At 43.6% G+C, this 14,335-nt stretch overlaps 1 protein-coding gene across 3 annotated transcripts in view; it reads right to left on the reverse strand.

Annotated features, from left to right (window-relative positions):
• PPP1CB (protein phosphatase 1 catalytic subunit beta) overlaps positions 1-13,406 on the reverse strand; it is a 48,136-nt gene extending 34,730 nt beyond the window's left edge. The window contains exons 1-2 of one of the 3 annotated variants that reach the window (XM_036903587.2): positions 13,255-13,406; positions 12,899-13,038 (exon numbers count right to left, since the gene is read on the reverse strand). In XM_036903587.2, coding sequence (XP_036759482.1) covers positions 12,899-12,950 — 52 coding nt within the window. In that variant the 5' untranslated portion in view covers positions 12,951-13,038; positions 13,255-13,406. Of the gene's footprint in view, positions 1-12,898; positions 13,091-13,189 lie in introns of those variants that run through there. The other 2 variants (XM_036903588.2, XM_057497313.1) reach the window with 2 other exon arrangements.
• Positions 13,407-14,335: the final 929 nt, after the last annotated feature.

The raw sequence follows: 14,335 nt of genomic DNA on the forward strand, positions 1-14,335 counted from the left end.
CCTCTTTGTGTCTTGTTACTTTCTTTGTTTTGAAGTCTATTTTGTCTGATAAAAGTACTGCAACATATGCTTTTTTTCTCCCTATTGTTTGCATGAAATATCTTTTTCCATCCCTTCACTTTTAGTCTGTGTATGTCTTTGGATTTGAGATGAGTCTCTTGTAGGTAGCATATAGATGGGTCTTGCTTTTTTATCCATTCTATTACCCTGTGTCTTTTGATTGGTGCATTCAGTCCATTTACATTTAGGGTGATTATCGATAGATATGTACTTATTGCCATTGCAGGCTTTGCATTTGTGGTTACCAAAGGTTCAAGGGTAGCTTAGTTACTCTCTAACCATCTTAACTCACTTATTATGCTATTATAAACAGAGTCTGATGATTCTTTATTTCTCTGCCTTCTTTTTCTTCCTCCTCCTCTCTTCATATGTTAGGTGTTTTATTATGTACTCTTTTGTGTTTCCCTTGACTGATTTTGTAGATAGCTGATTTTATTTTGCATTTAGTTAGTATTTAGGTGGTCTACTTTCTTTGCTGTGGTTTTATTTTCTCTGGTGACATCTATTTAGCCTTAGGAGCACTTCTATTTAGAGCAGTCCCTTTAAAATATCCTCTAGAGGTGGTTTGTGGGAGGTAAATTCCCTCACCTTTTGCTTATCTAGGAATTGTTTAATCCCTCCTTCAAATTTAAATAATATTCTTGCTGGATACAGTATTCTTGGTTCAAGGCCCTTCTGTTTCATTGCATTAAATATATCATGCCATTCTCTTCTGGCCTATAAGATTTCTGTTGAGAAGTCTGATGATAGCCTGATAGGTTTTCCTTCATAGGTGATCTTTTTTCTCTCTGTGGCTCCTTTTAATACTGTGTCCTTGTCTTTGATCTTTGCCATTTTAATTATTATATGTCTTGGTGTTGTCCTCCTTGGGTCCCTTGTGTTGGTAGATCTGTGAACTTCCATGGTCTGAGAGACTATTTCTTTCCCCAGATTGGAGAAGTTTTCAGCAATTATTTCTTCAACGACACTTTCTATCCCCTTTCTCTCTCTTCTTCTGGTATCCCTATAATGCGATACTGTTCCGTTTGGATTGATCACACAGTTCTCTTAATATTCTTTCATTCCTAGAGATCCTTTTATCTCTCTCTGCCTCAGCTTCTCTGTATTCCTGTTCTCTAATTTCTATTCCATTAACAGTCTCTTCCACCTCATCCAGTCTGCTCTTAAATTCCTCCATTGTTTGTTTCATTTCTGTTATCTCCCTCTGGAATTCATCCCTTAAGTCTTGCATATTTCTCTGTAGATCCATCAGCATGCTTATAACTTTTATTTTGAATTATTTTTCAGAAAAATTGGTGATTTGGGTTTCACCTGGCCCTCTCTGTGGTGTTTGAGGGATTTTGGACTGCACAAGGTTCTTCTGCGTTTTCATGGTGATTCAAGTGATGACCGGTGAGTGGCACGCATGTGTGTCAGCTGGGAGAACAATGTCCCCTCCTGCTTGCTGGTTGCCTTGCCTGTCTCTGCTGCCTGTGCTGGTCAATCGCACACAGGGAGCAACCTCTGGGTTAATCCCCCAAGCTGCCATGGGAGGGGCAGCCCTCAGGATGGCCTAGGGCACTGGCGGTGGTTGCAGGCAAGCAGCGTGTGTTTGTTGTGAGAATCGAGCCCCTATGTGCCTTCTGGACTCTGTGCCAGCTTCCTCTGCCTGTGCCGGTCAACTGGGTGGAGGCGGCAGCCTCTGTGGTAATCTCCTGAGCTGCTGTGGGCAGGGTGGCCCTGGGAATGGCTAGGGCACTGGCCGTGGTTGTAGGCAAGCAGCGTGTTTGCTGCAAGAACAAAGCCCCTACGTGCCTTCCGGACTCTCTGCTGGTTTCCACTGCCTGTGCTGGGCAACCAGGTGCAGGGTGCAGCCTCTGGGTTAATCCCGAGGTGCCTTGGGTGGGGCAGCCTTCGAGATGGCCTAGGGCAATGGCAGGGGTTGCAGGTGAGCAGCGCGTGTTCACCACGAGAATAAAGCCCCTTTGTGCCTTCCGGATTCTGCATCGGTCTCCGCTGTCTGTGATGGGCAGCTGCGTGTGGGAGACAGCCTCTGGGTCTGGCCCAGTTAGCTGCATGCTGGGAGAAGACTGTGTGGTTGCTGTGGGTGTGGCTGCTCCCCGGCTGTTGTGCAGCAATGGTGGGTCAGCCGGTTTGCTTGCAGCGCTGGTGGGTGGGAATGAACAGCAGGTTGCTTATTGCCGTGAGGGGCTTCAGAGCTGCATTGCCACCCAGGGGGGTAGGGTACCTGAAGTCCCTTAGAAGTTCCCAACCTACTGGGCTGAGTGTGCCAGGATGATTTTGTCCGCCTGTTAAACCCTTGTCCCTTTTAAGACTTTTAAAGTGCCTGCTTTTCTTTTGTCCCAGCGCAGCCAGCTGTGGCGACTTGTTTGCAGTCTGAGTCTCGGATTATGCTTTTCCATTCCTCTAATATCTCATACAGTATGCAATGTGTGTCTGTGCTCCCAGTGCACATTGCTAGGGCTGGTTATTTAGCAGTCCTGTGCTTCCACTCCCTCCCCACTCTGATTCTTTTCCACGAGATGTTGAGTTCTTGCAGATGTGGATGTAGCCTGGCTGATATACTGTATCTTCCGGTCTTTTAGGTATACTTGTATTTGCTGTATTTTCAAAATACATATGGTTTTGGGAGGAGACTTCTGCCACCCTACTCATGCCGCCATCTTGAGAATCTCTCCTCTAAATATCTTGACATCTTATATACCTGTATTATTTTATCTTTGTTGGGGTTCTTTGAGACCACATGCCATTGTAATAGATACTGTTAAACAATAAATACGCAAAATAAGATATGAGAGAAAAAAACTATTAGATATAATTTACCATCTTCCTCACTAATCCTAAATATTAATATAATCCCGTCTCTAGATTCAAATGTAAACAGATCTCTAAATCTAAATAAATCCTAATCTTGAATTTAGACATTTACCAGGAAAGCTCCAGCTTCTCATTCAAATAAAAAAATAAAAACACTTTTGAACTACTTCCAATTGTTAAAATTTCCCTTACTGCTAGAGGTAATTAATGGGAAAGCAAACAAATCTAATCTCTGAATCAGTTTAAAAATGTACTTTTACGCCTCTTCTAGCTTTTTCTTCAAGAAAGAAGAGAAAAGTGAAGAGTATCCCTCAGATGACCTCCCCTACTTCCCAACCTGCTCTTTTCTAATAGACCTGGCCTTGGATCTATACACTTTTCCCCATGAAAGGTGAGGCTGCTAGGAGCAACTAGTTCTTCGTTCAAACTGCCTGATCTTTAGACTGCTGGGTCATAATTAAACAATTTAACCAGAAAAGAGGTTTTTTAAAGCCTAGCAGTTCCTCAGAAGTTAAACAGAGTTATCATATGACCCAGCAATTCCAGGACTAGCTATATAACCAAGGAAACTGAAAACATTTTTGCTCACACAAAATCCTGTACATCAATGTTCACACCAGTATTAGTCACAATAGCCAAAAAGGGGAAATAAAATGTCTGTCAAGTGATGAATGGATAAAAAAGTGTATTCATATGATAGATTATTATTCAGCCATACAAAGAATGAAATACTGACACATGCTACAAAATGAACTTTAAAAACATTAAAAGAAGCCAATTAGAGACCACACATCATGATTTCCTTTATATGAAATGTCTGGAATAGGCAAAATCTATAGAGACAGAAAGCAGATTAGTGGTTGCCCAGTGCTGGAAGGAGGTGTGAAGGGAAAAAGGTGTCAGACTAATGGGAACAGGGTTGTGTTTGAGGGTGGTGAAAATGTTTTAAAGCTGACTGTGGTGATGGTTGCACAACTCTGGAATATACTAAAACCATTGAATTATATACTTCAAATAGGTGAACTGTATAGTACATGAATTATATCTCAATAAAACTTATTTTAAAAGGGGGGGGGCTTTCATGTGGTTTCATTAATCCATTTCACTTTTCAAATCCATTCTTTTTTAACTTCAAAAGGACACATGAGAAAAATCTCCTATTTGCTTAGTCTGTCAGTCTAACTAGATTTTAAGAGTATATGACCTACAAGAAAGGAAAGAGTTAAAGTAATCACAGCAGTTCCACAAAATCAGACAACAGGTTGAGATTAAGTGAAGAATGCATTACAAAACAAAACAGAACACACACATCGCAAGATTTCATAAAGCTAGTAGTGGGCCAAAAATGTAAACACGATCATATTTCGCCGTAAGTTTATACACTGCTAACATTCTACAATTCATGTTGTAATATTTAAGCTTAGCTCTGTGGCAATGAAAAAACTTTAGGAAAACTTTTCTATCATACAGCAAAGAGTTTCTGAAGTATTTCTGAAGACATTTCAAAGACAAGGAAAATATCCATGATGTAATACTTTAAATTAACTCATAAAGCTATATAAACAAGAGTCTAAGGATGTAAAGTATGTGAACAAAAATATCAAAATTTCAGTAAGAGTTATCTCTGGACTGTGGAATTATGGGAGACTAGGGCTTTTTTTCATTTATTTCTCTGTTTCACAAGTTTCCTACAAGAATACTTTTATAATCAGGGAAAAAAGCAAATTTCAGACACACACACAGTTTTCCACATATATATGATATACATAATAGGCATTTGTTAATTATCATCAACTAGTAAAGCCCAGGTTTTAAACACTTGGATCAAGTATGGCTGGCAACAGAGCTAGCACTATCTTAGAAGGATGCAATTTTCCACAATTGGCATCCTCTTTCCAAACGCACTAGATTCTACTTATCTAACTCACCTCCTCCAAAATAAACTCAACATTTATAGTTTGAATAAAACTTGCAAGGGATTCTGCTATATTCCCACTACCATCCTAATTCCCTTCGAACTACTGAAAAAAGCTTTTACTGGGTATCTCCATATGAACTGAATACTCATAGGCGCTACCGTCAATCTAAACAATCTGTCAAGAGCACTATAATAAATCACTACAATAGAGTGGCAGACATCTCTGGCTTTCAGTTCCACATAAAACTTAACTCAAGAAAACATACTAGAGAATATGCACTATACAAACAGACTAGTATATTGTTTTACATTAAATAACAAAACTGTTTAAAAGTCCCAGAGGTGCCTTGAAAACACTACACTGATCATATACCTACCTAAAATAGAAAAATACAAAGCAACTCCTAAAATGTAGTTACTAAAAATGTTACAGCTAACTGGCAATTTTACATAGTAAAAAAGAAAAAGATTCAAGACTACCTTGTGGAACTACAATCAACATTTTAAATTGAGATCAAGTCTTGCTGATTTCCCCCCTAATGTATAGACTTCTGGCCAAATTTTAACTTCTATGTTCATTTAATACTAAAAACAAACAAACAAAAACCTAACTGTAGGTATTCTGGCTAGGCAGCTTTACAAAATACCATTAACTAAATTTGAGTTACATTAGGATGTAGTATCACTGAAAAACAAAGCAAAGAAAAGTGAAGACTGAACATGATTTTCAGAAAATCCAAGTCTGTCTTGTATGTCTTTGAACGGCTCTGTATTTTGAAAGGGGGAAGGAAAGGCAGAGCCTGGAGAATTTAAGAATCCCAGGGAGGCACTGTCAAACTAAATATACTTCTCCCGATTAAGCAGCAAGTCATGAAACTTCACTGATGGGAATGTGTTGAACATACGAACAGAGAGGAGGCTGGAAAAGCCTGAAAATTACTTGTTTAAACTGGGAGCTCCTTGAGTGAAGATGCTGTGTCTTACCTTTGGATTCCTAGTGACTGGCACAAAGCAGGTAAAAAAAATGTTTTCTGATTTAAAAGGTGAAAATGTCTGGACTAGAATTCTCACCAAAAAAAAGATATCCTCCAACTCCAGAATCAAACATTTAATTTGAATTCCCAAAAACAGATGGAATCACTCACTTAAGCCTATTTCCCTCACCATCTTTTTTCCAATAACCTTGAACAACTAGTACAGTTTAAGTATCTATAATCACAAAGATGTGTCTGACTTAAAAGGTTCCAGCTCAAACATTTTAAAACACATAAATCTACTGTTCTACGCCTATAAAATATATAAATATGTAACTATGTGGAAAATAAAGGCGTAGAAGTTGAGATACAAGCATCAGACTTTTACAATACTTATTATTTACAAACCAAGTTTAAAATGTCTAAAAACAGTTGGTGGGCCTAAATTTCCCCAAAAGTTAAAGACTATATTAAAAATTTTCAATAGCTATGTTTCGCTCTTAGAACAATTACAATTACAAAATACAACTTTTTTCCAAAGCAAATGTCCCACTGACCCAGCAAGATGTTCACATCTGTTAGAAGTCCACAAAGTCTAAAGTAGCGAACACAGGCTGCAGGCACCAGCAGGCCTCTCAGGAATAACTTGGTAGTAAAGGAAAAGGTAAGTGAGAGTTCCTCGTAAAACTTTGCCTCCTACTCACAGCTAGAAAGGCTTTCACATCTGGAGCAAATATACTGTAGTTTTGTTACACAACGGGTGTACACACAGAACTAATCAGATAACACGTTGATTGAAAAAAGGAACTAGCGCCCTCCCTCATCCATCATACAATCCTGATTATTTTCCAAATGTTAAGTATACTGCTTCACTAAACAATTACCTGCAGGTAATATGAAAGCAAGTTAGTTAGTGCATATGTTTCGACGGTTTCTGAAAGAGTACTCTCTGTAAGAAAATAGTAATTTATCATCCATTTGCCCCATGGTCCCAAGCACATAATCCGGGGAGAATTACACCTGGGACTTGCCTGGGCTTACTCCACCTTCTCTCTAAACATCCCGACCCTCCCCCAAGGCAACAGGCCAAGCGGATCCGCCACAATAAAAAGCACCACGCTGCTGCCCCCCCTCTCTCTGTCTCTGTGTCTGTCTGTCTCTCTGTCCCCCTGCTCTTCCCTCCCTCTCTCTCTTTCTCTCTGTCTCACTGCTCTTTCTCTGCTGCTCCCCTCCCCCCCACTCCCTCTGGAGCAGCCACTCTCTTTTAGATCATAAAATCTCTTGCGTGGGCCCGTGTCTCCTGAGTCGTTCTGGGTAAGGAGGGTCACGGAGAGATACCCTTTCAATGGTGCCGTGACTTCGGATGAGGCTCTCTCATTGACTTTGCTCTTCCTCCGGGAACCTGAGCTGCTTTGGGAACCCTCACTGCCCGATCCTCCTCCACGGACTCACCATCCATTTTCCCGGTCGCTCGTCTTCTCGCCCAACACCGGCCTTCAGTTTGGTGAGTCTCCCCTTCATGGTCGACTTAAATGTCCCTTTGGAACCTGGGAAGTGACCGTTGAGTGTCCAGCACCCCCAAGGGCTCCTCTGGGACAGGGGCACCCCCAACCACGACTTTCAGAGTCACGGTTGATCCCCATAGTCGACCCTTCTCTGCCTCCCCATGGTGAGAACCCTCATCCACTGAGGCCCGGTCTCCCTTTATCTGCGTATCTACTCGACTCAAAAACTCCTGGTACCAGGTACCGAGCCTCCCCAGCGTTTTTGCCTCGACCCCACAGTTAGAGGTGGTGACGACCCTCTAACTGCCTGGTCTTCTCCGCGACCTTCTCAATCGCTCAGGGACGCCTCAGCGACTTCTGAACAGTCTCTTTCTCATCATGGGATCTGGCCCCTCCATTCCCGCAGATTCACCGCTAGGGTGCTTAGTCAATAATCTAAAGCCCCTCCACCTAACTCCAGACCTCAAACCTGTTCGCTACTGTAATGAGATCTGGCCACAATATCCCTTGGACAGTCTAAATGGCCCCCAAATGGCTCTTTACATCCTAAAAATTCTCCGTAACTTATACAACTTCTGTGAGCATACGGGCAAATGGAAAGAGATCCCATATATCCAGGCTTTCTCCTACCTCCGAACCAAGCTTTCTCTCTGTCTCCCCTGCAATCCTAAACACCTATTACTTGCCTTAAAGTCCACACCCCTAAGCTTTTTTCACGTTCCCAAATATCCTCAACTGCCTATAAAACTCCTAGACAATGCACCACCATGGGCTCTCGTCCCCTCCTGGCTCATGCCAGGAGCTCTGTCTGTCCTCTCACTGTATCATTATGTCTCAATCTGTATGTTTGTGTCTAAGTGTGTAAATGAAAAATATTTTTCTACCTCTGGATGGTATTAATAAAAATTGATTTAAAGACAAGCGCTTGTAAAAATTGGGTATTCTAAAATTTCCAGAAAATTCTAATAGAAGATATTAAGCATTAATGATAATTTAAGTTGAACTGAATAGACATGTCCTTATGGTTATCAGCTGCCTAAGTTTACCGAAAGTCATTTAAGTTGATAGTGTCTATTAAATCTTTCAAAGAAAAATGCTTATAGTGAAGTGTAGCTTTGTCTAATGTGAATAACTATTTAAGCAAGTGCCTTAAAACTTTTAACAGCTTCCCAAAATCAAATTCAAAAAAGTGCTTTTTATCTCTAGTTAACTCTGATATTTTCCAGAGGGCCCCTGGAACATGTCAGAGGAATTTTTTCTCATTGGAGAAAGTATTTGGCTAATTTGGCTTATTTACCTGCTTAATTACCTGGAAGGCACCGTCACAGGGAATGATGATACTTTGTTACGGAATGTTTTGTGTTACAGAAATACCCAAATTTCCCTATGACAACTGTGTTACAGTAAGCTCTCATCAGATCTTTAACCATTGTCATTTGTAAGTCTTTTGTCATCTATACTTACTGTTTTATTATTCCTAAACTAGTAAAAAACTAGATTTCAGCAGAACAGGTATTAGTTACATAGGATTAAGTAAACTAAAGATGATGATTTTAGTGGCTTTTTGTTTCAAATGTTGATAGTGTTTTAAGCTTTTTCTCTTAAGCTGACAACAGTTTAGTAAATGACTGCCTTTATACGCAGAATTGAAACTTTATCTTTCTCTCTACCTAATCCCTCCAGAATTTAAAAACTCTCAGTGACTATTTTTATATTTCATGGAAGTATGTTTATTTGCATAAGTTAAATAAGAATCTGCTTTCCTTGTAAGAGGACCAATTAAAAACACTGGTTATATTACCAAGGCTTTGACTGGAACGTCATACCTGAGAGACACGTGTGTAAACTCAGATATGAACAGACAGCTTTAAGGAACTAAGACTGACTTTATAAAGCCAACAAAGCCCCTTAGAAGAACTAACTGGCCTGGTACCTTGCTTACAGAGTTCCCAGCAGCCTTGCAGGTGAGTAAGGAAGGTCACTTCCTGGCAGGTGCAGGAACATCAGGAAGAGAGGAATTCACCCAAATCTACAGGTACTGCAGGCACAAGCTGATGGCAAGTCTGGCTTGGCTTTCTGGCCTCAAGAAGCCCTTAAAAGTCCAATCTGAAATTCCTTCCAAAAAGTTCCAGCAAAGCACATTTAAAAGATCCCATGTAATCAATTACTCTTCTTGCTGCACTTATGCAAATAATCAAGCCAACTGTTAATCATTTTCTTAATCTGGATACTTCTAATAAAAATGAGGGTGATTTTAGAGAAAAGTATTGTTTCAATAATGCTGTCTTATCTATACTAAATCCTAATACTAGTCATTGAGATGTAAACTCGATTCAACATTCTAGTTTCCCCATGATACCTGGGGCTATGATTCTCAATTAGACTCCTCATATTTCTAGTTCTCATATTCAGCCATGCACTCTTAATCTTGTCGTTTGTCCTTCCAGAATGGAAAATCCAACTCCAGATGTTGCTACTTAACCTAATAACAATTTGTTCTATCTTGCCTAAAAGCCACAAAACTGCAAATAATAATAGAAATGAAACCCGGAATAGAAGTGCCAACCTTCTGAGGCCCTCTCAACTGACCAGTGGTGGAGACCTAGCTGCACCCTTTACTGCACCCCCTTTCAGCATGAAGCAGCCAGAGCGGTCATCGCCCCTTTTCCCTAGCAGCAGCTAGAGTCTCCATCTGTAGAGGGGGGAATGAGACAGGGACCACAGGCTTTAGAATAAGGTGAGAGCGTCTGGAGAAAGCAAGGCAGGATATTTGCAGTCAGAGCAATGTAAAACTACATGCTAGGAAACCCCCCCCCTACTAAAACTATGTTGAACATTAAGCTCTAGCATCATTCTTCAGTGAGATCAGTTAATATTCCCCAGATAAAGAAGAGTAGCACATGTTTTATTATGCTAATCATTTGTAATCGTGTATAAGATTACTTTAGCATACTAAAAGGCCCAGGCCTTTGTGCTGTCTTTCCTCCTTCAGATCTGAGGAGGTAATTTTGCAAACAGCAACTAACTGCAGACCCAGCTGTAGACGGCATAGTAAAAGGCAGGATTCTTTAGCAAATAGACAATACCTCAGCCCACCTTGGGAGCTGAGCAGGCAGCCTTTTGATATGCTCGCAGACCAAGACGCCCGTATCCCAGAGAAAAATCAAGGCAGGAAATTCCTTATGTTAATTTTTAATATCCAGAGAACACTTAAGTCCTTCCCCAAGCCTTTAAAGGTAGTTCCCACCTTTTTGGACAGGCTGTAAAACTAGACCTCAAATCCCTTACTCTCTAGAGCTCCACCCTCCTTCAATATGTAGATGATCATCTCCCCTGCAGTCCCTCCCTACAAACTTCTCAACAGGATACTACTTTTATTTTAAACTTTCTCTCAGAACACAGCTATCAAGTTTCACCCTCCAAAGTTCAGCTGTCTGCCGCTCAGGTCACATACCTGAGAGTTCATCTCTCCCCGCGCTACAAGGCCATTACCATAGACAGTAAAAAACTTCTCCAAACCATGCCCACTCCAAACACCAAAACAACACCATTCCTAACTCCCAAATGGTAAAGAATATACACAGTAATCCTTTCCACGCCCACTGCAGTTAAACTCCAGAGTCTTCCCCATTGGATACACAACTCCCACCTTAAGCCATTTGTCTCAACTTATTCCCCTCCCACCAAATCTCCCACAGGTTCCTACTCCGCCACCCTGACGGGATCTCTTACTCTCCGCATTTCGCGCTGCTCATCTCCGCTTCCACCATCCCTGAAGAAGTTTCTGCCCGCACGGAGTCCTAAGACCTCCCTCAACAAGCGTCATGCTTCAGGATTATTAACCCTGGTCTCAACACTTACTCTCTCCATCAGACCTATCTTCCCAATGCCAGCCCTTTTTTCTCTTTCAGACTGTCCAAAAGATTGCACCATCAAGAATTCCCTTTGCCCTACAGGTTGCTTTTCTGTCTACACATATGTCCCAAAAAATGCTACTAATTCAGCCACCCTATATAAACGTAGCAATCAGTCCAAGTGCAAAAAATTTCTAACCAAACCTTTAACCAGCTTATATTACAGGATTACCAACCCCTCTCCAAAGACTATGATCCTTATTCAACCTGGAAAATGCCATCACCACTGCAGACCAAGGGCTCATTTGAGGACCGCCCCCCAGCAATACAAAAATGAACTTCATCGCCCCTAATCAGCAGGAAGCAGTTACTGAAGACTGACCTTCACCCCTTCCCAAATCCTCTACCACTTACAAAACAGAAAAGGGAGGAATGTAAGAAAATAGTAATTTATCCTCAATTTGCCCCATGGTCCCAAGCACATAAGCCGGTGAGAATTACACCTGCGACTTGCCTGGGCTTACCCCGCTTTATCTCTAAACATCTCGACCCTTCCCCAAGGCAAAAGGCCGAGCGGATCCGCCACAATAAAAGGCACCACATTGCTGCCCTCTCTCTCTGTCTCTTGTGTGTCTCTCTGCTGCCCTCTCTCTCTCTCTCTGTCTCTCTGCTGCCCTCTCTTTGTCTCTGTCTCTCTGTCCCCCTGCTCGCTCTCTCTCTCTCTGCGTCCCACTGCTCTCTCTGCTGCTCCCTCTCTCTCCCCCCCCCCCACTCCCTCTGGAGCAGCCACTCTCTTTTAGATCATAAAATCTCTTGCGTGGGCCCGTCTCCTGAGTCGTTCTGGGTAAGGAGGGTCGCGGCGAAATACCCTTTCACTCTCATTTTTTTAAAGGCTTCATTTCTTGTCTACACACTCAGAAGGCTACTGGTGATGACGCAAATTTTGGGGGTAATGGGATTCACTGGCAAAGAACAGCGATTAACTTTTAATAATATCCTAGCCTCTCCATCTGTCCCTTTCCTTCAATCTCCCACCCCGACATAAAACTATTCAATAAAAACAGAAGGGCCAGGAAACTTCAAAAGCTGCAAAAACTTGTAAATACCTTTTAAACACGAGAGGCTTTACAATAGACCTTTTCTCAGTCTATGTTCAAACCTGTTAAATTCTCAAACCTGAAAGCTAATCCCATTAGGAAATGTGTCTAGCTTTCGTTTTTCTTGCGTGCATCTTCAGCTCGGTCAAAGACTTTTCTTTTACTATTTTTTCTAACTAAATAATAAACGGGAGGCACTTAGCTCCTGCTAATATTACCCTCTCCTCAAATAGAGAAAAAAAAAAGTCATATAGTATCATGTAAAAAGCAGAACCGATCAAAAAATGATCTATCTCAAGGAGGTTTTCATAAAATTCACTCCCGGAACGAGAATCGAGGCAACGAAGGGCAATGCACAAAGAGAATAGAAGAATACACGTTCCACGGACACACGATGCACAGGAGGCACGCAGCCTCGCACCTTCCTTGGGAAGGGTCACCCAGCACCCCTGGGCTCCTCGCACCCCCCTTGGCCGGCGCCCCCAAAGGCCCAGGGGCACTGCTTCCCGGGCCTAGCCGGCCGCGCGCGGGGACAGCCCCTCTCGCCCGTCTCCCCCAAACCGAGCCCTTGGGGGCCGCCCAGCCTGTAGGCCCCCTCCTCCGCGGCCGCTTCGGGGCGGAAGGGGCTGTGGGAAGAGGCCCCTCCCCGAGGCCAGCCGGGCCCCGCACTCACCCTCCAGCAGTCGGGTGATGAGACTGTCCACGTTCAGCTCCCCGTCCGCCATTTTGTCGGCACCAAACACTCCTACCCGGCAGCGGGAACAAGGGCTTCTCGGCGGCGGAGGTTGCGGCGACGGCTCGGCGTTCTCTCACCTACAAGTCACGCGGCGTTTCGACCCCGGTCCTAACTCCCCCTTTTCCCCAGGCCCTCCCCCCACCCCCTCCCAACCAAGTAGTGGAGCGCGCGCACACTCGGAGGCACACACGATAAATAAATAAATAAACAAGCGGGGCCCCCACGAACCGGGCCGCGTCAGACCCAGCCGCCGCCACCTCCTCCTCGGCACCGCCCAACTCCGCAAGGCTCACCAGCGCCGCCGACGGCCCCACCCGCAGCGCCGCTCAATGCACACCGCCCTTCCCCGCCACCGCGCCACGCAGCCCCCGGCGCAGGCGCACGACGCACTCCTTCGCGGCCCTCCCTGCGGTCCCAGTCTTCGCGCAGTCGCACTGGGCTGGGTTCGCCCGCCGCCGCCGCCGCCTTCGCGCAGGTGCGTTGCTCTCTCTTGCCCGCCCTCACCCTTCCACTGCGCCGAGTCGCCGGCGGCAGCGCAGGCGCCCGGGAGGGTCCCGGGTTTTGCTGCACCGAGGAAGCTCACGTTACGCAGAGCGTACGTAAGCAGCGCTGACCTTCCCGCTGCCCAGCTGCCAGGGCCGGGGCGCTCCGCAGAGTTTGTGTCTTAACCGCTTCTTTGCTGACTTCATTCCCTGGTTTTGCACGCAATCCGTTATGTTTCCGTCAACCGAGAAGTGCGGATATCGTTACCCATCTTCGAGATGGGCTTGCGCTTTTAGGAAGTATGAAGGGGTCACTTTACTGGAAAAGTTGGACATTGCAAATAAGAGATTTTATGCCCACCGTTCCACACGGCTAGTCGCCCAAATGTCCCTGCATGAAATAAGTTAAAATGGGCTCTGGAAGGGTCAGCGGTATTTTACATGGGTACTACTCTGTTTTCTATGTAGCACTACCACATGTCTTAGAGCTCCATCCACTGTGTGGATAGTATATTTTCATAACGCTTTTTATTCATTCCTCCATTATATTGCTTAATCGTCCTACCTTGTAATTGTTTATGCGTTTGTCCTACACTCTGCAAGCTCTTACAGGGTAAACCCACATTTATCTTCATGCCTGTATCACCCACCACATAGAAGAGGGGAACAAAGAAACAGGGAGGTTCAGAAAGGTCGGATGGCCAGCTTTTAATTCCACCACACAGTTCTGCTTCTAGAAAGGCAGGAGGAAGAAGAGCCATGCAAAGGACCTGTGCAAACCAGAGTTTTCAAAGAAAACTGTAAAATCAAAGGTCTTTATACTCACTCCTCAGGAGTTTGTCCAGAAGCTCAGACAAGATGGCCGTCTATGCTTGTCTTAAGCTCATACCGC

The sequence above is a fragment of the Manis pentadactyla genome, chromosome 2 (genome assembly GCF_030020395.1).
Source record: "Manis pentadactyla isolate mManPen7 chromosome 2, mManPen7.hap1, whole genome shotgun sequence".
In the NCBI taxonomy this organism is placed as follows: domain Eukaryota; kingdom Metazoa; phylum Chordata; class Mammalia; order Pholidota; family Manidae; genus Manis; species Manis pentadactyla.